Here is a 23,772-nt window from a genome sequence, read left to right as displayed (position 1 = left end):
AGGTGTTGCAGTCGAAACGTCGTGAGAATTTTATTGTTATATATTTTTTACTATTTTATTGTTTCTCTTCTACGTGACTTTACCGAAAGAACCAAGAATATCTTGCGGGTTGGTGAAGGGAAAACGATCACGGGTTCAGATGTACTCCTCCACTTATGTAATCCGTGGCCCAGAATCAAACTTTAGGAGTCTGGGTGTTTAGTGCGCTAACCAATGCGCGACACCCTATGCACTTAATATCGATAGCCAAACTTACAACTGGATAATGGAGAAATATGACAAGATGAGTAATGAATAGCCTAAGTGTTCGGGAGCGCATGCTTTAATCATACATATTTTAACCCTCCCCACCCACCCCCAACATTATTGCACAGCTTCATGCCAATTTACTCCCTCACCCGCAATAGCACCACCATCGCAATTACAACTTTCACTTTTCCTTGACGATTGTTTTCTTAGTAACGTTGCCTTTTAAAAATCGTTAATTTGAAGCCTACGGTTGTTTTCAATTTTTTTTTTGCAAACGGACGCATGCTGTCGGCTTCTCTCCCTCTCTAGACTTGCAGTCACAACGGGTTTAAATTAAAAGTCCAGCACGGTTTCCATTCCAAAATAAACACCCCAACACCTGTTTCTGTACCGGCGGCTCTCGTGCATGGCAGTGCCGATGCTGGTGACTTTTAATTTGAAGAGGTACCCCCACCCCCCACTCATGTTGTTCAGGCCCTATGGTGGACGGAGCTCGCGCCTGCTGGAGTTGGGCCCATTTTCGGCTGCGGTTTTTTCCCCCCTTTCAAAACTCATGATTTCCTTAAATTCGTTAGCATTTTTCAACGACCTCCTAAAACAACTGAACGTTTCCTTGCAAAGCCAAAACAAAGATAAACACGCTGGAAAACACACCCACGCACGTTAAACACGCATGCAACCAATACAACAAAAACAATATTACTCTCGGCATTCATTTCGTGAAACACAACAAAAAGACAAAGCTGAAAGGGTTATTTTTTTAACCAAGCAACGCACAACGCCGAGGCATAACAATCACTCCCTCTGCTGGGCAGCTTGTGTGATGATGAGGGGTATGCGATGATTTACTTCCTCTCTGTAAGTGCAATGAGTTGATAAACTAGTCAGGGGTGCCAGGATTTAATTCAGGAACATTCTTTATTTTTGTAACATCGCGGTCGTTGATATTGCAGGGATCATATGCACCGATTACAATATATAAAAACAATAACTTACAGCTCTTTGTCCATCTACAGCTGGGTGAATTACTCTCACCTCTACATTGGCAATGGGGGTTGTTTGACCATACTTCACCAAGCTGGTTAGAGGAGGGGGAGGGGGGTGCAAAACCAATTTCGATGTAATTGGCAAATTGTTACCCACGGCCGGGAATTGAATTGAGATCGCCGGGTTCATAGTGCGGTGCATTCACCGATATCACCGCTGCGCCACCACATACAGGGTGCTTCAAAAACATGTGAACACTTCTGAGAATTTGCAACAATACCACAAGAAATGTGGCTCTGGAGACCACCTGCAGAAGATTCCAGGCACGCGTTGACAACAATGGTGAACAAGTGGAAACTCGTTGACTTTGTGAAGCTATTAACATTACATTTGTCATCATGTTACAGTGTATTATCCGTTCTTTTTCCAATATAAAAACGATAGTCTCATACAAGTGTTGAAATATGTCGAAGCACTCTGAACAGCACAAAACTAATCAATGCATGGTATCGCTCGTTCAAAAACGGACATCAACGTAATAATTGATACTTCGTTGCACTCCAGAATATCACTCGGTGCCGAACATAAATATGAATGCTGCACACCAGAGGTACCGCAAATATAGATTTGCAGACGCACAGAGTGCTGAAGTGCCTTAAACACGTGGACAAAAATTGGTTTCCTTTTTCTATGTACATATTTATACAGGCGGCATAGTAGAAACGTTCTTCGGAATTATTTGCATGCTGCTTCGTAATCGCCTAGAGTTTAACCTTGTTCCTTTCAATCATTTAATGTAATTCATTCCCACTGTTACCACGACTGTCATCAACACATCTGAGCTGGTTAATACTCTGATGAAAACTAATTTGCAATACGTCTTGCATAACAGGCGAGATGGAGGGAGTTAACTGGAAAACAGCAGAACGAGTATACTGAAGGCAGTTATGGACAGCGGACTGGGATTAAAAATGTAAACATTAAAATGCAAACGAGACCAGGAAGGAGTGCCTGACAGCAGTGTTCTTCATTCACTTTTAGAGGGGAGCCGCTTGCACTGATAAAACACAGGTGAGCTTTATTTTGACTTAAAACTTCCGTGACTGCAGGAATTCATATTCTATGGTTCTTTCGGTTAAGTCATGTAGACAGAAAAAATTATAAAAAAAAAATGAAAATAAAGTGAATAAAATAATACAAAATATCACGACCTTTCGATCACAACACAAGCAATCGTCTGAGAAAAAAAAATCCGATTGCTTGTGTTGCTATGAAAACGTCATGATATTTGTATTATTCTTTTTTATTAACTTTATTTTCATTTTTTATTGTTATTATTTTTTCTTCTATCTACGTGACTTCACCGAAACAACCATAGCATATCATCAGTGAGGGCCGCCACACTGCCTGCAAGGGGTCTTTTCACTATTTGTGTATTGTCTGTGGGGGCCGCACTAAAGGCCGCCAGGGGCCGCCAGTGGCCCGCGGGCCTTGCAACCAAAAACACTTCCTTAGAATAACGAACTTTGATGACAAAAATCAATATAGCAGTGTGTCTGAAGATGCTTTTGAATCAGTGGGTAATGCCAGCTATGACATATGCATCAGAACCATGTAAACTGAACTATTAGATGGAATATAACCACAGAGGTGAGATGCATGTTTGGAATGACACCGAGAGAACGAAAGAGAAACAGATGCGTCCTGGGGGTAAACACAAATCAGAGGCATCGTATCGACCGCTCAGAACATTCGGTGGGCTTGGGCAGGACACGTCATGGTGAGAGGGGACAACGGGCTGACAGATGAGACTAACGGTGGAGTGGAAGTCGAAGGGTGTGGACACGCCCCGAGATAGTACGCACACGACTGTGGAAACGGAGCGATGAAATCAGCTCGTGCGCAGCAGCGAGATGGATTGTGGCATCGCAAGCCCACAGAGGAGGGACGATGGAGTGGGGGAGGCATTCGTCAAGCGATGGACGGCGGCTGACGATGACGACGACGTTGCTTCACGTTAGTGTGGGACTCCACAGGTGCCTGTCATTGGTGATCGGTGACGACAACAGAATTGGCGATGTTGATGAAGTCACTTTGTCTTTTGTCTCTTTTTTGATGGTTGCATCGCAGCTGCAATAGACAAACGGAAACCGGCGTTAAATTAAGCGGAATTTGTTTTTTTCCTGTTCAAAGAACGTAAAACTTTTAGACAATTTGCCAAGGGAGTATCTTCAGGGGGAATAGCTTTGGGGAAATATTATTAAACATTCGAAGTAATGTCGCAGTTAAAATGCAAGGCTCTAATATTAATGCATACCCCATAAGTTGTTTAAGATTATTTATTCAAATACTCATGACTTCAAGGTAATGTTGCATTTTACCTGACGAAAATATATTTAACTCAGTGTCAAAATTTGGATGTCAATTACTCAGACATAAACCCTTATCTGAAGCTCAGTTTGTGTTACTACTGTGTAGAATTCCACGATTGCGTGGTAACAGCTCTCTCGCTTCATTCTCGGTTTGCACTGCGCGCTGCTCGGCACAACGTCCGACGTTCCACTTCAGCCTCTGACGAAGCTCCCAGCCCGTGGAGCGAAACGTTTCCACTCCGTGCCCAACATCGCGCGGTTTTATCTTAGCGATCCACCGAGGGAGGAACACCGTCCGGGGGTTAACACACCTTCAGTGCCCGCCGTCACCTTCCCCTCGAGCTCCTCCTCGATGACCGGCATGCTCAGCAGATCGCTCGGTGGGGTCGGAGTATCCTCCTCGACGCCGTCGCAGTCATCCGCCAAGTGGCTCGCCGCTCCAGCTGTGTGGGGGAAGACAGCCGGCGTGAGCGAGTGAGTCCTGCTGACCGTTCCCCACCACCGCCCCCCCCCTCCCCAAACTGTGTGATTTAGTGCTAACTTGAAGACATCTCAGAAGTGGTTCTGTAATGCCCACTTCCATGGAGTCGTTGTCTAACGTGCAGGGGGTTCGCTCTCCGCTCTGCAAGAGCTAAGGATGGATTCTTTTTTTCTTCTTGGTTCTTTCAGTAAAGTCACGTAGAAGGAAAATAATAAAAATAAAACATAATAATTATGAAATAATTAAATTAAAACATAATAAAAATGTTTAATTTTTATTATTTGAATAAGAATTTTAATAATAATAAAATAAAATAAATAAAACACAACTAAAATGTTTTATTTGATTATTTCATTATTATGCATTATATTTTTTATTTTATTATTTCCCTTCTACGCGACTTTACCGAAAGAACCAAGAAGATGAATCCCTGCAGTCAGGAAAGCTTTAAATCGAGATGGATTCTTTGTCTCGTGAGAGGGCACCTGGCCTCGGTGTGAGAGATCCACTCCTGGGCCGCTTTCTCCGTGGCGAGTCGTGTTTCCTGCGGTCGTCCTCCGATGAGTTGATTTCAGTTTGCCGATGCCTGCGTGAACGGGGGGCCTTAAGGGAGGGTGGGAGGAGAAAGGATTATTCATTTTTTGAAAGTCAAAAAGCAATGAAGAGTGGAACCCCCCGCATCGCTCAGGGTCACGACCATGAGCACCATCGTTATGATAAATTCTTATACGTGTTGTAATGTGTCAGGCTCAGTTCTTACCTTTGTTGGATTGTTGTAGGACTTGTTTTTGATGGCTGCTAATTTTTCGGCTCTGGAACAACCCTGTAAATAAATTAAGTGTATTCATTGTGAAACTACGGTCGTCGCTTCACAACAGAATGCTTTACACTGTTCAGGCTACACAGTGGAGCACTTGATTGACTTGTAAGTAACTGTGATGATCATTTAACTAACGTACCACTGCATCGTCTTCCTCATACGAATGTCTTTCCTTGTCCTCCGCATTCCTTTCAGTTGACTTCCCCGTGGAGGCGGCTCTAGGTTTCTAGAATTGAAATAAAATTAACTCACCAACACGATGACATATTGCAAATGAACAACAACGTATGAAAAACCAAAAAAAACACATTTTCTGTATGTTGAGAATCAACGAAAATCCACTGCCAGACGAAGGCCTTCCCACGCCATGTTGGTCACGCTTCACCGTGCTAGTGATTGTGGGTTAGTGAAACGGGGTGGGTTCAGGACTGACTCAGATGCCACTTGCCAGGAATCGAACTCAGCCCACTTGGTTCAATGAAGTGCACTAACCATAATGCTACCGTTACTCACCAATATTTAAATCAAACTACATGATTTTCATTTACTTACTCGGTGGCTAATTATTTAAACAATTAAGCATTTTTATTCTTGCTTCCTTCGGTAAAGTCACGTAGAAGGGAAATAATAAAAATATTAAACTATAAAAATTCTCACGACGTTTCAAATTTTATTGCTGTGGATTTCACACCCGATGATGATTGCTTGTGTTGCAATCAAAACGTCGTGAGAATTTGTATTGTTTAATATTTCTATTATTTTATTATTTCCCTTCTACGTGACTTTACCTAAAGAACCAAGAATATGAATCCCTACAGTCACGATAGCTTTAAATACAAATTTTTATTAAGTATTTTGTTACATTCAAATGTTTACACACAGAAATAAACATAGCTTTAGAAGCATCTGATCAGTCCTCAATAAATATATTCATACAATGACACGCCTAAACAAGCAGGCCAACTGGATGTGCAGGACAAGCCAGAAAATAATCTTCGCACAAAAGTCTTACGATTGCGTCGTGCCGGCCAGACAATTGGATACGGGCAAGTGGTTTGATAAACGGGATTGGTGAACACATGAGCGTGGCGTCGTTGACATGGGCCCTGGAGGAAGAAATGAAAATGAGGACTCCCCCATTCCCTATCCACTTTCCCCACCTTCGTACCCCAGCCCTGGCCCCCTCTGGCACCGTGGGGTTGCCGGTGCAGTTGCGTCGCCAGCAAACTCGATAACTGAGCCACCACTGTGCATGTCGATGGGTCCGCGTGAACCTACGGGGTTCTACGCAAGTTCGGTGGAGTGGCGCGATTGCCATGGGCCCTGGTGGAAGAATGACGTTTTTTTTGTATTGTTCGTTGTTGTAACGTTATGACGTGCCCCGACTGGACATCGGTGAAACAAACTCTGTCTTCTCGACAGACCTGTTCTTCACCTGAGGACGGCTGCTTGCGTTGTGGCCGAAACGTCGTGAGAATTATTTTATTATGTTTTATTTTTATTATTTTATTATTTCCATTCTACGTGACTTTACCGACAGAACCAAGAAGATGAATCCCTGCAGTCACGAAAGCTTTAAATCGAAATCTGTGAAACAAGTTTTATAGCTCATCGCATTCAGAAAATAGACCACGCTCTGTCCGCCAGTACCGTAGATTCCGTCGATGCAGTTGTACCTCCTGCGCACTACTCGACAGCTACGCCACTAGACCGAGCTGCCCCTTACCTTGCTCGCGCGCACGTCACTCCAGAGCTGGTAGGTGGCAAGCGCGTCCTTTACCGCCCGCTGCATGTCATCCCGCACCAGGCTCAGGCTCTTGTCCGGCTGCAACTTGCTGGTGGAGATGGCGCACTTCATGTGGTGGTAGTGCTCGTGGATATTCTGTAGCTCCTGGCAAGAGGTCGGGGCGGGTGGGGGAGGGGGGGACACCCCACCGCATCTCCAATTAGCACGGTTAGCTACGTACTGTGCGAAAGAAGTTCAACATACATATATGTATACATATGTACCACGCTTAGCAATAGACCGGAGTTTTATGCATTTAACCGTTCGCATCTATTTATCCTCCACATCCCCTCACCAACCAAAGGGACAATGAACTGTGGCATAATTCGGGGGTTGCGGTTCGATTCACAAAGCAATCATTTGTCGAATTTGTATCACCTCCGTTTGTATTGTCTTTATCATTCGTTTTGTCTCGTCTGTGCAGTCTTGTTCGCTCCACTGGCCTAAAGCGTATCATTAGCATATAATTTGAATACAATTTGGAAGAAAAAAAATCATAAACAGGCTAGTCCTATAATACACAATTAGTGCATGCATTGTAATGCGTAAGAATGTATTTTAATTGATGACATTGGTGGAATCATCATGCTTTTGTCACGGAGTGCAATTATTTCTAGTGGTGGCTAATAAAAATAAATCGGCAAATGTGCAACTGTTCTATGGAATGTTGCATCGCAGGACCAAAGACAGCGATGGTTTGGGGAGGCCTTCATCAAACAGTGAACTGATCATGACTGATGATGATGATAAAGTGCAAATTCAACTGATGAACTAGTTAGCCCATTCAGTCCACCGACATAAATGAGATACTAACTCCTGAGAATGATGTTATGCAACTGAATACGTTCGGCAATTGTTACAACTTACAACACGGACTCTGTGAGGCATATATTACTTCCTAGTTAATGACCTTTCCAATAACTATGGTGCTTGCACAAAACGTGATAATGTCTGCCCAGTGGGCACAGCTGCAATGTGGAAGTACGAATGTGTGAATGGATTATATGTAGGCGTGTAGGTCATTCTATTCTAATCTTGCGAATGGCAGCAACATTTTCGGAAACCGAATGGCAATGTCTAGGTCTGCTAGCCATGAGAGAGCTTCAGTAGAGTTCGTGTGGTTTTGCTATTCTTCCTCCGTTGAAGGAGCGCGCAATCCGGGGATTTAAAAATGGTCCATAAGTTGGGTTGCATGGCTAGTCACACTCCCGTGGCTTGTCCTCCGTATAGGTCATCGCTTCTTGGAAATTAGATGTGTTGTAAATTGTAACCAGCAGGCTCAATAATGTCTTCTCAGTAGAATCAGACTGGAGTGTGTCATCATATACAATCAGACTACAGTCTGTCGTAAAGACCACGATTATTTTTCGTGCGCACCAGCTCATAATATTTCCACAATTCCTTTAAAAAGGCGAAATGCTCACATATAATGCACTGGACACATTACTGACGTTTAAAACAGCATCAACACTGTAGCATAGGAGGTGGGTAAAATAAAGTACCATGCAATCTGCTGCTGAGATTTGAACCTACATCTCTTGCCGCATTAAAAATAAACCACCTCGTTCGTGCCTTATCCCTTCAAGTAGAGCTCCTCCAGAGTTAGACTAAGCCACCTCGCGTCCTTATTACCCCGTCGGCTGCAGCACCTGCACACAGAGGGTGTTCACGCTTTTCCTAGTCGACACGACTAAGTCACCTAGGTCCTGCTCGCCAGACACCACCCCCGAAATCTCCCTCGTGCTGCCCCCCACCCCCTCCCTGCCTCGTCGAAGAGTCAGCCAGCCCCCCAACTTGTGGTCGTGATTATGCACACCGCAGGGCTCTTCAAGTGAAGACCCCCGGGGGGAGCCACACAGGCTTTTGGAGTGGCCCAACGAGCTATGGCCACCTGAGACTTAAGGGATACTGATTAGCGAGGTGAAAGTGAGACAAAGTGAGGCGAGACCTCAATACAAGAGGTGCGCGTTGGTTAGCGGTCACGTGCAGAGAGACGTTATGGCGTTGCGATGTCACATGACATCATGACGTGTGCAGACAGGACACATGACGTCATGTGGCCCGCAGGACACGCAAATTTTATTAAGATATGGGCCACCTAAAACGTAGAGATAATTGTATTCACGTGTTCCTTAAAGGTCACCACAGTAGCAAGATGTTAACTACCTCGCCTAGTATACATACAGGAGGCGTGGGTTCGATCCTGAGCCTGTCGCTTATATGTTTGGAGTTTGCATGTTTTCCCCGTGGTCACGTACATTTTTTTCCCTGGTCCCCCGGTTTTTCCCTCCACATTTAGAATCAACATCACGCATTTAGAGTATTTGGCTGCAATAAATTTCCACATGATAAACCACTGCATTGGGCTATCAATTGTGTCCAGGTTGCCTTACCTGGTAAAATAAAACATAGATTTGTTTAAATAGTTTTGGTTTTCCGACCCCTGGCCTATAATAATTTGCCCACATGCCACGGCCCAGTGTGATCCATCTGCCATGGTGTACCTTGCCAACCTGCGACACTTGTGAAAAAGAGTTATACAGCTGGGTGGGCCTTACCTGGTAAAATGTAAAAAAGTTTATAGTTTCATTTATTGTTTGGTCCACTGGAGAATATAGTTGAAGAACCTTGTCCAGTAGCGATCGAGGGTTCACTCACCTCCATGGCATCGGTGCTCACCACACCAGAGACTCGGTTGTGGTTCTGTCGGAGACCCCCATGCTCGTTCATCTTCTCCTTCCATATGTTTGCTTTCCGCATCTTCCCCATGCGGAACATCAGCTGTGTTGAGATATTAAACAGAGATGCAGGTCACCTTATCTGCACGCTACACATACGTTTTTGTTGATCAAAGCAATTTTTATTTTTCAACAAGCAAGCCCCGAACAAGGAGGCCTGAAAAGCATAGATGTATACGAAGAATATTCGTTACAGTCAGGTCAAGGATAGGAAATTAAAATATTTCGGACAGGCGACCAGAAGCAATGGTGACTCGCTGCAAAAATGTTGATTAAGGAGGAAACATTTGAAGGTCCTCGGGGGACGGGAAAGACCACAATCTGACTGGACGTCAAGTATCAAAAAATTTGTCGTGACAGAAGCCATCTCATCTGCAAGACGCAGCGACGGACAGAGAGATGGTAGAAGGACCAAATGGAGTCATATCCCAACAGCTGAAAGCGGGCAATGAAACTATAAAAAGTAACGCTCATCGTGGCAATTCATTGTCATTACTTGCTTCACGAATAATTATTCAAGAATTACATTTTTTTTCTCATTTGTACCATCTATCTTGTTGGTTTCACTCTCGTCTGGCCCGACGTGCACTGTGTCGGTGTGTGTGTTTCGGGGGACCGCACCGGTGCAGGCAAGGCGGTGTAGTGGAAGGCGTGTTGGTCACAGAGAGAGCGGTAGATGTAGTCGGCGTCATAGTGCTCTTGCTCCACGATCTCCTGGTACAGCTTGCTCAGGTCGTCCCATTCTTTCAGCGCCAAGCGAATCTGCAGCAAAGGCTTCCATTTAAAGTGTCTCACACGCGTGGGTTTTCGGCAGGCAATCCGGTTTCCTCCCACGCGTAAACATGCATTAAATGGCCGAGAACATCTTCATATAAAGAGGACAGAAGAGTATAATAATAGGGGTTTTCCCCTTTTTTCTGCCAACAAAACTGAAACCTTTTTACAAGGATTCATGTCTGCATTAGCCACAATACTTGCAGTCAAAATGCAAACAAAAAAACACTCTGATAATATATGCATTGTCCTTGAAACTGATTGGTCCACACCAGAGACAGCTTTCTTTTGAGCCTCGTCTAAATTGGTGCTCGACCAGATGACGCCAAAAGGCATACAGCTCAAAGACAATGCACTATCAAAGTAATGAGGGCTCAAAAAAAGGGGAAAAAACCTATTATTATATTTTGGTACTGGCAAAGGAGATCTAATGATGAAGGACGGCAGAGCTTGGGCAAGTTTTAGTGCCGGCTCACCGTGTGGCTGCCTTCCCGCTTGTCTGTGATTCCTCACATCTCTGAGTCATTGTTTCTCTTCGAGGGCGAGTGAATACTGTGCGCATTACAAGTTGAAGGCTATGATTTTCAAAAATGGCTGCGCTTGAATGCACATTCAAAGAACATACATATTCGTCCCGTTTGGCCATTCACTTCTGAACGATGCTCCCCCCCCCCTACCACCATGTGAGGTTGTGGTGGGTGGTTGATCATGTCATACAAGTGGGGAGTAGCTTAAAGCACCTCCGATTAGCATGGTTGGCTACGTACGGTGCAGAAGAGGTTCAACATACATGCATACAAAATAAAATCAACGAGCATAAAAAACATAATACATTTTTTGGCAAAAACAGTTAACCGGCCTACCGGATAATGCACCCAATGATAACCGAAAGTTAACTACAAGTACCAAGGAAGGTGTCTATTGGCACGTTGATTGTGAGCCTTGCCTTGCGTCTTGGTTGGCACAGCTGCGTGTGGTAGATGGCGTACAGCAGGTACAGCGCCCCCACACGCACCTGGAAGCTGTAGATGGGGGACATGTACTGCGAGGCGAGCAGAATCAGCTCCTCCGTGAACTCCTTGCGATCCTGGTCCTTCACAAAGCCACTGCACACAGCACGGTGCCACGCAGATGTGAACACACGCAGATGTGACTCGCATTGCACACGCACTTACAGTCTACTCGTGTTTATCCAGGGTGATGGGGATGAGGAATCTCACGAATAAAACAAAGACAATGCAAATCATGGAAATTAAGGCTATGAAAACACAATTATTGTGAGGGCCTCACTGATGGACGAGCGAAGTGTGAGGGCCTCACTAGTGAATGAGCGAGTGTGAGACTCTCACTGGTGAACGAGCGAGTGAGGGCCTCACTGGTGGACGAGCGAGTGAGGGCCTCACTGGTGGACAAGCGAGTGAGGGCCTCACTGGTGAACGAGCGAGTGTGAGGGCCTCACTGGTGGGCGAGGGAGTGTGAGGCTCTCACTGGTGAACGAGCGAGTGAGGGCCTCACTGGTGAACGAGCGAGTGAGGGCCTCACTGGTGGACGAGCGAGTGAGGGCCTCACTGGTGAACGAGCGAGTGAGGCCTTCACTGGTGGACGAGCGAGTGTGAGGCCTTCACTGGTGGACGAGCGAGTGAGGGCCTCACTGGTGAACGAGTGAGTGAGGCCTTCACTGGTGGACGAGCGAGTGTGAGGCCTTCACTGGTGAACGAGCGAGTGAGGGCCTCACTGGTGAACGAGCGAGTGAGGCCTTCACTGGTGGACGAGCGAGTGAGGGCCTCACTGGTGAACGAGCGAGTGAGGCCTTCACTGGTGGACGAGCGAGTGAGGGCCTCACTGGTGAACGAGCGAGTGAGGCCCTCACTGGTGAACGAGTGAGTGAGGCCTTCACTGGTGAACGAGCGAGTGAGGCCCTCACTGGTGAACGAGCGAGTGAGGCCTTCACTGGTGGACGAGCGAGTGAGGGCCTCACTGGTGGACGAGCGAGTGTGAGGCCTTCACTGGTGGACGAGCGAGTGAGGCCTTCACTGGTGGACGAGCGAGTGAGGCCTTCACTGGTGGACGAGCGAGTGAGGCCTTCACTGGTGGACGAGTGTGTGTGAGGCTCTCACTGGTGAATGAGCGAGAAGTTCATGTCGCGCCACACGGCCGCGAAGTCCTCGTAGCGCACGCTGTCGGTGCGACGGAAGCGATCGAGGAGCTGCTCGCAGTCCCCGCGGGACCCAGCCGCTCCGGCCATCGCCGTGCGAGAGGTTCCAGCAGAGGTGGGGGGCAGTCGCGGGAGGAACCCCCACGTGGAACTCGGGTGGCCTTGAGAGCAGCGTGCTCACGGAAGATCTTCGTCGTGTCCTCGGCTGTGGCAATGACCGCCGGGAAAAGACCCGCAACTGTGGCAAAAACAGGAATGCGTCAGCTCGCGATGGGATACGCGTCTTCGTTATGTCAGCCGCGGAACATCAGCAGCGAGACAGCCATGCCCGGGTGTCAATCAAATAATGTTCGGTTAAGGTTTTGGGTTTTGTATTCTTGGTTCTTTCGGTAAAGTCACGTAGAAGGGAAATAATAAAATAATATAAATATAAACAATAAAAATTCTCACGACGTTTCGACTGCAACACAAGCAATCATTTGAAAAAAACGCCACTTTTTTCAAATTTTCTTGCTGTGGATTTCACACCTGATGATGATTGCTAGTGCTGCAGTCGAAACGTCGTGATAATTGTTATTGTTTTATATTTTTCTTACTTTATTATTTCCCTTCTACGTGACTTTACCGAAAGAACCAAGAATATGAATCCCTGAGGTCACGAAAGCTTCAAACCAAAAATTTTGGGTTTTAATTAAGTGCCGTCCGTGATGTACGAGTGTAAACACGGCGTTCGATCCACGCGCCGTGTCAGTCTTCGCCACGCTGGTGAGTGTGCGGGTTGCTGAAGGCGGGCCGGGAACGACGCCGAGCCATAGAGGAGCAGTACAACAACGGGGTTGAGACGATGCCCTCTACTGCCCACAACGAACACGGCCCATTGACTGCCAACGCTATTTGTCAATGGAAATCGGCGACTTTTGACTGAACTTTCTTCGCAAATAAATCGTTATTTTTGTTTCAAAGGAAGGGTGACTCGCACGTTATTTAATTCCAATACTGTAGTGAAACGAGTGCCCGTACCACTAAAATGCGTAACTTAATACCGCAAAACAATAGTGCGGGGTGAGGGATAGGCCCTATAGCCCTGCCATAAAGGATCGCAATACTCTTAGCGGTGTCCGCCCAACGTGTACGGTACTATTCTTGCACAAAGCGGAGATGTCACTAACCCCATGAGGGAAACGACGCAAGAATAAACTGCAATGCTATAAATGTAATAACGATAATAAAGTTTCGATTTAAAGCTTTCGTGACTGCAGGGATTCATCTTCTTGGTTCTTTCGGTAAAGTCACGTAGAATGGAAATAATGAAAATAAAACATCATATTTTATTACGTTTTATTTTTATTTATTCCATTCTGCGTGACTTTACCGAAAGAACCAAGAAGATAATAAAGTTGCACTCGCACTAATGCAACATATAGCAGTACTAGACTAGCTAGGCCGCATAGGGCCTAAGCAATGCAAAGCTCATTCCTTTCGCGCTCAATTTAAGCACACATCTCTCGTTCATTGGTAAACATACGTGAAATATTGCTCGTTAACATCTCAATAAAACACGTAGGAGCGTTTAGGCTTACGCAGCGATGCAGGTGTCGTTTTCCGGCATGTGAACGGTGGCGTATGGCGGGAAATGTTTGTTGATCTGAGACCACAGCGCTTGTCCGAGAAGCCTCCGTCACGACCGCAGGGAAATCGCCTCTGTCTGAACCTCGCGTCACGTAAAGTATGTTCTCTTAGGTTCTTTCGGTAAAGTCACGTAGGAAAAAATAATAATAAAATAATGATGAATGAAAATAACTAAATTTAATTTAGTTATTTTCATTTATTATTTTATTATTATTTCTCTTAGGTTCTTTCGGTAAAGTCACGTAGGTAAAATAATAATGATAAAATAATAAATGAAAATAACTAAATTACATTTTATTTTAAATTAAATGTAATTTTGTTATTTTAAATTAAATGTAATTTAGTCATTTTCATTTATTTTTATTTTATTATTATTTCTCTTAGGTTCTTTCGGTAAAATCACGTAGGTAAAATAATAATAAAATAAAAATAACAAATGAAAATAACTAAACTAAATTAAATTTAGTTATTTTAAATTCAATTTAAGTTAGTTATTTTCATTTATTATTATTTTATTATTATTATTCCTACGTGACTTTACCGAAAGAACCAAAGAGGATGGATTCCTGCAGTCACGAAAACTTCCAATCGACCGATTTCACTCCCCGTGTCTCTGTGTTCAATCACGGATCGAACGTGGATCAAGCTGCGACATTCCGAATACAACTTCGATTAAGTGACTCCTGTCACCTAACTTTTGGATCTAAAGAGGCGATTTGTGGATTGAAAAAGGCCACTTTCGGCCGCCCCTCGACCCTGATTTTGTTTTTTGTTTTGTTGCACCCGATTCAAGAGCCGAATGGCTCACAGGGCTATACCTAATTAATGAAACTGATTTGATTCCTTCTGCAGTAACATAATATTTCGTTCTGTCGCGGGTTCATGTTATCCTGTAACATGAATCCGCCTGTATATTTGGAATTTGCGCGTCTCTCCCCGAATTTACGTGGAAATGTTTTCCGGGTCCTACCGGGTTTTTCCCTCCACATTTGGTAACAAGCGTTTATGATATTTAGATGATTTTGCTGCTATACATTTCCACATTAGCTACTTTGTTGAGCTATCACTTGCGGCCAGGTCGATTCTGAAAAAAAAGTTAATAGCTCAGTGAGCTTTACCTGGTAATATAAAAAATATATACTTTAGTTTAATTTGTATATTGCCTTAAGTGATTTGTTTATCTTTTTATATTTTGCACTCAATGTTTTTATATTGTTTGTTGTAACGTTCTGACCCGCTCCTACTGGACACCTGTGAAAAAAGAGCTTTATATCTCATCGGATTCCTCCAGTTCAAATATTCTGATTCTGAAACCCTGGACCGGTTTCAAAACAGTCTCATCAGCAGCATCAGGCTTGCTTGAATCGATGCTGGTGAACTGCCAGATGTTACAGGAAAGGACACTTAGACATGGGTCCGAGTTCAATGCAAATTTTGTAATATTAAACCATTCGCGTTGTTGTGAAGAATATAAATAATATAGATAAGCAGTATCCGTATTTCCGCCTTGCCAATCATCAGACGTGTGTAGTGTGTAACGGCTTTATTTGTATATGAAGATTGTGGTGGGAGGCACGAGGACTGGAGTGAACAAGTTTGTGTTCTTTTCGGCTCTCTGCCAATCCACTGCTGGATGAAGGCCACCTCTCACCCCCCCCCCCCCCCACACGCCATTGTGAGGCATTGTAGTTGTGCGAGACAAACTCTCTTTGAATTAAATGCACCCCACTGTGAACATTGCCAGAGTGAAATGTATTATTTACAGTAAAATAACGATTCCAATATTGCAAAGACCACAATTACCGTACTTTAAGGACAGCAAGTTTATTACAAAAAAAACCCATCAGTTTGTTGAAATGGTGGTCTGTACGTTCATTTGACCGTTCAGACAGGTCTTGGTCAATCCATCGCTATCTTAAGGCCTCTTCCACGCCGTGTTGGGCGCCAGAGCCGTTTTACCATTCTTCACCAAGTTGGTCAACTGTGAGATGGTCCCAGGACTGGTTTGGGTATCACTTGCCACTGATGTCAAATGTGGCCAGAAATTTAATTAAGGTCACTGGGTTAATAGCGCACTGCACTAACCAATGTTGCCACCACTCCCACCCCTTGACTATATATATTAAAGCGTTGTACATCTTCATCAACTTATGGCCACGACGTGCAATAATAAAATACAGTATCGCGAAAAAAACCCCAACATCACCCAGATATTGTCCTACAAACGTTTGCACTCATAAGAGATACCGCATCACAGTTTTTTTCAGAAAATAATCTTACACAAAACATTTCAAAATGAAACATTTAATGCAATAAAACAGTAATTTCATAAGTTTAATTTGGTGCAATTAAGCCTCTATGATTGTGTTTAACAGCCTGAACGGCTCCTGCAGTATTAAGGCCACCTTGTTGTGCTTCCTGCAACATTTGATTTTGGAACGCAATTTGATAATCACGGAGGTTCGCGATGCATTGCTACGAAGGTAAAGCCCATCAGTGGCCCACTCTATCAAGTCTGACCCAGGCTTCTGTGTGCTTGATTATAAGGCTACCAAATTTCTGGCAGGCTCAACCAGGACACGTGGCAAGCTTGGCAGCCCCTCCTCCTTCCCACTCTTGGCCACGCTTACTTTTACATAAAACACATTCACTCAATCACTCGAGTCCCATCCACATATCGATGCCCCCACCTACTCATTTGCTCACCCCACTCACCGCTCAGCCATGCGTGAGACCAGAACATTGAAAACGGGGATAACCTCACACTTCTCACAAAAGGTGTGACAAACTAGAATGGCCTTTGAAAAATCGGGCCTGTCCTGGCCAATGTCTGGTAGCCTTAGCTCGACGCAATTCATCACTGTGACAATCTCAGTAAATCATTCACATTTTTTTCATACGATTTCATCCCGATTCTTCTGTCGGCATCGTGTCACGTGATGAAATACCGATTTGGATCTCTCGCAGAGCAGGGCCAACCCTTCCTGTTTGACTGGAAGGGTTCCACCGAAAGCCCTTAAAGCAAACTCCGATCCATTGAGTTGAGGGCCGCACTTTACCAGCCGCTCCATCACGCAGAGTGACGCAGGGCCGGCCCGAGGCATAAGCGAACTAAGCGGCTGCTTGGGGCCCCCTGGCCACCAGGGGGCCCCCGAATCGTTTTTTTTTTTACAATTAAATAACTTAAACAAGTGAAAACCTCACTGTATTCGTTTATAATATTCGCTATAACATTATAGTGTGACATTTGTGTCAATAATCTTCTAGCACAGATGAGTCTGCGTGGTGGGAGGGGGGCCCCCAAATCAAATTCTGCTTAGGGCCCCCAAGAGGCTCGGGCCGGCACTGGAGTGACGTTAGTCGCATGACACCTATAGATTTATCCTTCAGAGTCCAAAATCGCGTCCAGCTTTTCACTTCCACATTTTCGGCAATTAGAATATCTGCAAACATTCTTGAAAAGCAACAATTTGGCCGGCAACAAAAATAAAATGAAACTATTGTGCAAGTGCAGACGTCCGGTTCACGATTAGCACCAGAATGAACCAAGATTGTCCAACGCAGAAATCTGGGCTCAACGTGGATCCAGTAGTCAGGGGGCCTTGGCCAGTTTCATGAAGCACCTCAAATGCAGTTTTCAATTATTTGGTCACCTAAATGCCAATGCTTTAATGACCTAGGGAAGCCTCACCGTGAGGCTAGACTTTTTTTTTAAAGGGTCCTGCTACTACATTGAGATGTGTGGGCATAAATAAAAGTTTGGCTTCATGTGAGAGGAAACTGGAGAAACCCCGTGACACATTACAGGATGACACTCAACACTGACATATCCTGGCTCCCTCAGTCCCACGATTACAACACCTGGCAAGCTCTGGCAGTCGCAATCCAAGTACGAACCAGGTACCACCCTGCCTAGCATCCCGGCTTTGACATGATCTGGCAAAATTTAGGGCGATTTGGCTGTAGGCAGTGTAGGTTAAGAGGAAAGAGAAATCCTTTCGGACAACATGGAGGGATAAGATGGTACAGCACCAAAGGCAGGGAAAGACAAGCCAACGTGGAGAGAGTTGACAGCTGATGTATCAGTGGCACTTTCATGACCTTTAAGATTAAGAGAGAGAAAGAGATTATAGTCCGTGAGCCAAGACCAGATGTTTCACTTGTTGGTACCACCTGAGCTGGCATAACTTTAGTGGACAGGCAAACGTGGAGAGAGTTCACAGCTAATGCTTCAGTGGCATTCCTATGACCATTGTATGCTTGAGAGAGAGATTATAGTCCGGGAGCCAAGGCTAGATATTTCACTTGTCAGTACCACCTGAGCTGGCATAACTTGAGTGGTTCTAATTTATTTACTTAGCCAATAACAGTGAATTATGTGATAATCATTTCAAATGAGTGTCTTAACAAATAATTCACTCGTATTAGCCATGCAAATGAATCATTACTACGATAGCTAACACTGGTGAGACAAGGCCATTAAGAAAGCTGTCTCTGGTGTAGGCTAATCAGTTTCAAAGCCAATGCACATATTATCAGAGCATGTTTGTTTGCACGTGGTTCATGCAGACTTGATGCCTTGCAATAGGTGTTCTATTTGGTGATTGAACATGTGAACACCTTCTATGTCATCGCCAGACAAGGGTAAAGCCTATTTCTTTTGATATTTCACCATTTTGATACTGGCAAAAAAAGTCCCATAGATACTGTATCTGTGCTACCTTAGGTGCTACAAATTTCTGCTCTGGCCCATGCACTATGCGATCAGACACAACCGGACAATGGCCTGCAAAAGTCTCGCTGGCAAAGCCTGAATTTCGTCTCCCTTATGGGTAGTGGTGACCAGCGAGTAAATAAAATAGGGGCGCCGCGGTGGCAGAGGTGTTAACGACCTCGCCCGGTACACAGGTGGTGGTGGGTGGGACCCCGACCATGACGCCTGCTGTATATTTGGAGTTTGTGTGTCTCTCTCCCCGTGGTCGTGTAGATTTTTGTCAAGGTCCTTCAGTTTTTCCCTGCACATTTAGAATCAACGTGCGTTTCGAGCATTTGGCTGCTATACATTTCCACGTGATAAGCCACTTCGTTGAGCTATCATTTGTGGCCAGGTCGCTTCTGGAAAAAGACCTTAACCTGGTAAAATACAAAATTTGTTAGTTATTGGTGAGGTATGGAAGCCTGCGTTGGGGGTGGGGAAAGTAGGGGAGGATGATGGGGGGATGGTGGAAGAGTGGGGTGTACGCTGCTTAAAATATTTACTATGATGTTACCATGTTACCAAAGCCATTAATGCCACCACGCCTTGCCAAGAATCTTCATGTGTGTGTGTTGAACTTCTTTCACACCGTACGTAGCCAACTGTGCTCATCGGAGCGTGCGGGAATGAGCAGGCAAAGTATTGTTATGTTGTGAAGAGTTCTCTAACCATTCCATTTTGAAGAGTCGGGGCCTGGCCCCATAGGCTTGCGGGCACTCGAGGCGTCGTGGGTCTGTGCGACCGAGCTCGCGCACAAACGTCACCGTGCGGGCGAAAAACTCGCGCCGGTTCATCTGAGCCCCATTGCCCGAAATATGAATCATGAAGAGAGGAGGACGGAGAGGTGATGATGGTTTTTGTGGCCATGGAAACGAGGAGGAGAGACTCTCCAGCGCCTCCCTCTGGCTGGGACCGCTGAAGTGGCGGTCTCTCCCGAGTCGACGCTGGGTCGCTGGCCGATGTTCGTCTCAAGTCTGTCGAGGAGTTGCAAGCGTTGAGATTTGGTCGCCGCAGTTGGCTCAAGGCACCTCCGCTCTCTGCTTGGCTTTGATCCGAGGAAAGAGCTGTCGGTGAGAAAAAAAGTAACGGGGGGGGAAGGGCAGTGGATTGCACTCGTTAACGAAAGCCTTAACGTTATTTAATTATTTAACGAGCCTGAGGGGATGCAAGCCGCTCTGAACGCGCGACATGACGACGGCACTCCTGCAGGATACGCACCCCGACGAAGTTGCGCGGGATGTACCCCTCGCGTTCGCCCAGCCGCGCCCACCACCACTCGTCTTCCAGCTCGTCGCCGCGCCGCAGCACCGTCATCGCGTCGTCTTCGGCGAACGACAGCTCGTCCTCATCCTCGGCGTGCCGCTCCCACAGCGCGTACACCACGCAGCGGTGCATCAGGCCCAAGTTGTTCTGTAGGCCTGCGCTCGCCGCACACGAAACAAAGACAAAGATCCGTCCCCGCCGTCTAGCCTTAACTTTTGGTACAAGTGCTGTTAGCGAGCGCCTGTGAAGACTGACACAGCACACGAGGGGGTAGGTGGCCAGCACCACTCTCGCACACAAAGACAAAGATTCCCCGTATAGCCTTAACAAACTTTTGGAGCAAGTGCTGTTAGCGGAGCACCTATGAAGGCCTGAATGGTACACGAGGGGGTGGGTAGCCAGCACCACACCCGGATGCCCTTGTCTGCCTAGTGGCGATGTTCTATTACACTGCGCCAGGTACTCATTTGAGGCCGAGTCAACCTTGGGAAGGCCCAGGACCGGTTCAGATAATCGTCACCGGTGTTGGTGGCCGTGAGCGGCAATCGAACACGGGTCGCCGGGTTCGTAGCACGGCACGCTAACCGCTACACCGTACATTAACAACAACAACAACAACCGCCATTCGCCACTAAGTGGCGGTGACGTCACCACGACGCTTGTACCAGGCCATGTGCACCTTGAGGCTATGTGAAGTGTCGAACGCCCGCTGGCAGGAGGTCACGGGGCAGACCCAGGTGCCACGGGTCGACTGACCGAGATGACCGAGATGACTGGCTGATGCACCACCTGTGCCCCCTACTATGCCAACTTGTTGTGCTTTAGCCACCCGTACATTAACACACGCACACACACAGACACGTACACAAATACACACACACGTACACAAACACAGACACGTACACACGTACACACACACACACGTACACAAATACACACAGACACGTACACACGTACACACACACGACACGTACACAAATACACACAGACACGTACACACGTACACACACACACACACGTACACAAACACACAGACACGTACACACGTACACACACACACACGAACACAAACACACAGACACGTACACACGTACACACACACACACACACGTACACAAATACACACAGACACGTACACACGTACACACACACGCACACACACACAGACACGTACACAAATACACACACAGACACGTACACACGTACACACACACTGACTGGCGGGCGCACCGTGCATGAACTGCGAGCACTGCTGGAACCCGTCCTCCATGAGCTCGCACTTGTCCGCCGCGGTCTGCCGGTCGCTCAGGGTGGTGCTGAAGATGGCCGCTCCACTCTCCACCAGCGTCTTGCACAGCAGCACGTTGTTGCAGGAGGCAGCGCAGTGCAGCGGTGTCCTGGGGGACGTGGGGAGTGGCGGGGGGGGAAGAAAAGCAGGGAGAGAGGCAGGGGAAACCCGCGTTCAGTGCCGGCTCAGTGCTCAAACACGGCATCACCCGTTATATTTACCTGGGTAGGTTTTTTTCCTGTGCTTTCATTGCTGACCTTTAACGACCAATCAACACTGCGTTTGTCTTCTTGGTTCTTTCGGTAAAGCAGCCGTGGCCGAAACGTCGTGAGAATTATTTTATTATGTTTTATTTTTATTATTTTATTATTTCCCTTTTACGTGACTTTACCGAAAGAACCAAGAAGATGAATCCCTGCATTCACGAAAGCTTTAAAATCGAAATTTACTGCGTTTGTCCTCAGAAGTGTTTAGTTAGCGAGAATAATGACAGCTTCCGAGCCGCACGGGATGATGTCATGCCCCGCACGACGTGTGATGCCGCGAGATGATGTCACGCGTTACGACGCCGTTGGGAGGCGAGGCACTCTCGTCGGTGCTGCCCTGGCTGCCGGGGCAGCACCAACGAGTCCCAGGGCAGTCGGAGGAAATCAGAAATCCAACCCAAACCAGCTCAACCCAGCTGGCCAAACCAGCCACTCTTGTGTGCCCTGTGTCACGTGTCATGAGCCATGTGCTATGTGGTGCCATTTTCCATGAGCCATATGATATGTGGTACCGTGTGCCATATGCCACGTGGTGCTGTGTGCCATGTGCCATGTGCCATGTGGTGCCATGTGGTGCCACGTGGTGCTGTGTGCCATATGTCATGCGGTGCATTATGTCATGAGCCATGTGGTGCCATGTGTCATTGTCATGTGCCATGTGGTGCCATGTTGTGCCACGTAGTACTATGTGTCATTGTCATGTGCCACGTGGTACTATGTGTCATGTGTCATGCGGTGCCGTGCACCATGTGTCATGTGGCACATGAGGCGTACCAGCCGTCGCTGTCCCCGGCGTTGACATTGACGCCGGCCTGCAGCAGGTAGTTGACGATGTTCATGTGCCCGGCGCACACGGCGTTGTGCAGTGCCGTGATGCCCTCGTCGTTTGGCTGGCTCGGGTCGTCGACCTGTGCAGCGCGGTGGCGAAAGGGTGTAAAGCCAAAACCACCAAAATGCCATCATCATCATCGTCGTCGTCATCGTTATTGTTGTCATCATACCCGACCGATATCCACATCTCTAATCGTAGCTCTCGCAATAGCACTAATCTCAGCCCGAATCCGACCTGTTGACTTCACTCTAACCCTAACACTTGTCCCATCTCTAGTTCTACCCCTAACCCCACCCCCGAGCCTTAATCATTATACATCATAACCCTAACGCGTACCCCGAGTCTAACCTTACCCCCCCAACTCAGAATCTAACACTACCCCCTGAGTCTAACCTCACCCCCTGAGTCTAACCTTAACCTACGAGCCTACCTCTAAACTAACCCCCCCGAGTCTACCCCAAACCCCCGCGCACCTCGGGGAAGATTTTGTTCACGAGGTCGTAGTCTCCCTCGAGGGCGGAGTCCAGGAGGATGGCGAACGGATCGAACTTCACGCGCATCGCGTGGTCCGTGCGCTCCGAGCCGGGCTTCTTCACGTTCGTCCGCTTGCCCTGCGCGGAAGACGCACACACGCGAGTTCACGCGAGTTCACGCGAGTTCACGCGTGTTCACGCGTGTTCGTTGCACTGTTGCGTCGCAGTGCATCAAGAAACGTGCGCGCGGGCGGACGGACATACCATGTTCTACACGTAACGGACGTTTTTTTTTTTTTTGGGGGGGGGGGAGAGAGACAACTAAATACAAAAAATAAAATCGTGCTCCCGAAAGCGCAGGAATTCTTATTTGTTATTTTATACTCAGGGAAGTCTCGCTTAGCCTCATGACTTTTCAGGAGGGTCCTGACAAGTGTTCTCAGGAGGTTGTGGGCGATGATGAAGTTGACGATTTCCATGTAAAAACCCGATTGAGTAATCCTGCAGTGCCATTTTTCAAATTTGCCAACGATTGTATCACGACGGCGACACACGCGTGGAAGGCCGCGGCGTTACGAGCGAGGGCGGCCTCACCGGAGGGAGCGGCCCGCAGGACGAGATGATCTCGGGGACGATGTCGAGCTCCGGCGAGGACGGGTACGGTGGCGGCGGCGACTGCGGCATGTCGGGAATCTCCTCCGCCGGACCCTCGTCTCCCGTAAGCACCGGAACGGTCGCCGTGACGACCGCGGAGCCCGGGTCCGCCATGCCTGCCGTCAGGTACGGGTTTGGGATGAACTCCTCTTCGTCCTCCTCCTCCGCGTTCAGATCTCCCTCCTGTTGATGACGAAACATTTTTTTCTTTTTCTTAAAATGAATGTCACGCTTGTCCAAAAAATCGAT

General features: G+C 46.8%; 2 protein-coding genes across 5 annotated transcripts in view; both read right to left on the bottom strand.

Moving 5' to 3' along the window:
- Nucleotides 1-1,148: 1,148 nt before the first annotated feature.
- On the bottom strand, nt 1,149-14,057 carry SNAPC1 (small nuclear RNA activating complex polypeptide 1). Its single transcript, XM_078606243.1, has 11 exons — nt 13,943-14,057; nt 12,325-12,600; nt 11,154-11,313; nt 10,055-10,195; nt 9,354-9,476; nt 6,636-6,800; nt 5,049-5,135; nt 4,850-4,912; nt 4,575-4,692; nt 3,920-4,051; nt 1,149-3,366 (listed from the first exon to the last, which is right to left on the bottom strand). Exons 2-11 carry the CDS (start codon nt 12,450-12,452, stop codon nt 3,326-3,328), a joined length of 1,158 nt encoding a protein of 385 aa, XP_078462369.1. The 5' UTR covers nt 12,453-12,600; nt 13,943-14,057; the 3' UTR covers nt 1,149-3,325.
- Nucleotides 14,058-17,345: 3,288 nt separating this feature from the next.
- LOC144727420 (apoptosis-stimulating of p53 protein 1-like) overlaps nt 17,346-23,772 on the bottom strand; it is a 67,402-nt gene continuing 60,975 nt past the window's right edge. For all 4 annotated transcript variants that reach the window (XM_078606239.1, XM_078606240.1, XM_078606241.1 and 1 more), the window contains 6 exons: nt 23,464-23,706; nt 22,870-23,007; nt 22,339-22,472; nt 21,241-21,407; nt 19,966-20,165; nt 17,346-19,811 (listed from right to left, as the gene is read on the bottom strand). In XM_078606239.1, coding sequence (XP_078462365.1) covers nt 19,767-19,811; nt 19,966-20,165; nt 21,241-21,407; nt 22,339-22,472; nt 22,870-23,007; nt 23,464-23,706 — 927 coding nt within the window. In that variant the 3' untranslated portion in view covers nt 17,346-19,766. The remainder of the gene's footprint in view (nt 19,812-19,965; nt 20,166-21,240; nt 21,408-22,338; nt 22,473-22,869; nt 23,008-23,463; nt 23,707-23,772) is intronic.

The sequence above is a fragment of the Lampetra planeri genome, chromosome 25 (genome assembly GCF_965212315.1).
Source record: "Lampetra planeri chromosome 25, kcLamPlan1.2.h2, whole genome shotgun sequence".
NCBI lineage: Eukaryota > Metazoa > Chordata > Hyperoartia > Petromyzontiformes > Petromyzontidae > Lampetra > Lampetra planeri.
This window is presented reverse-complemented; position numbering and strand designations above follow the sequence as displayed.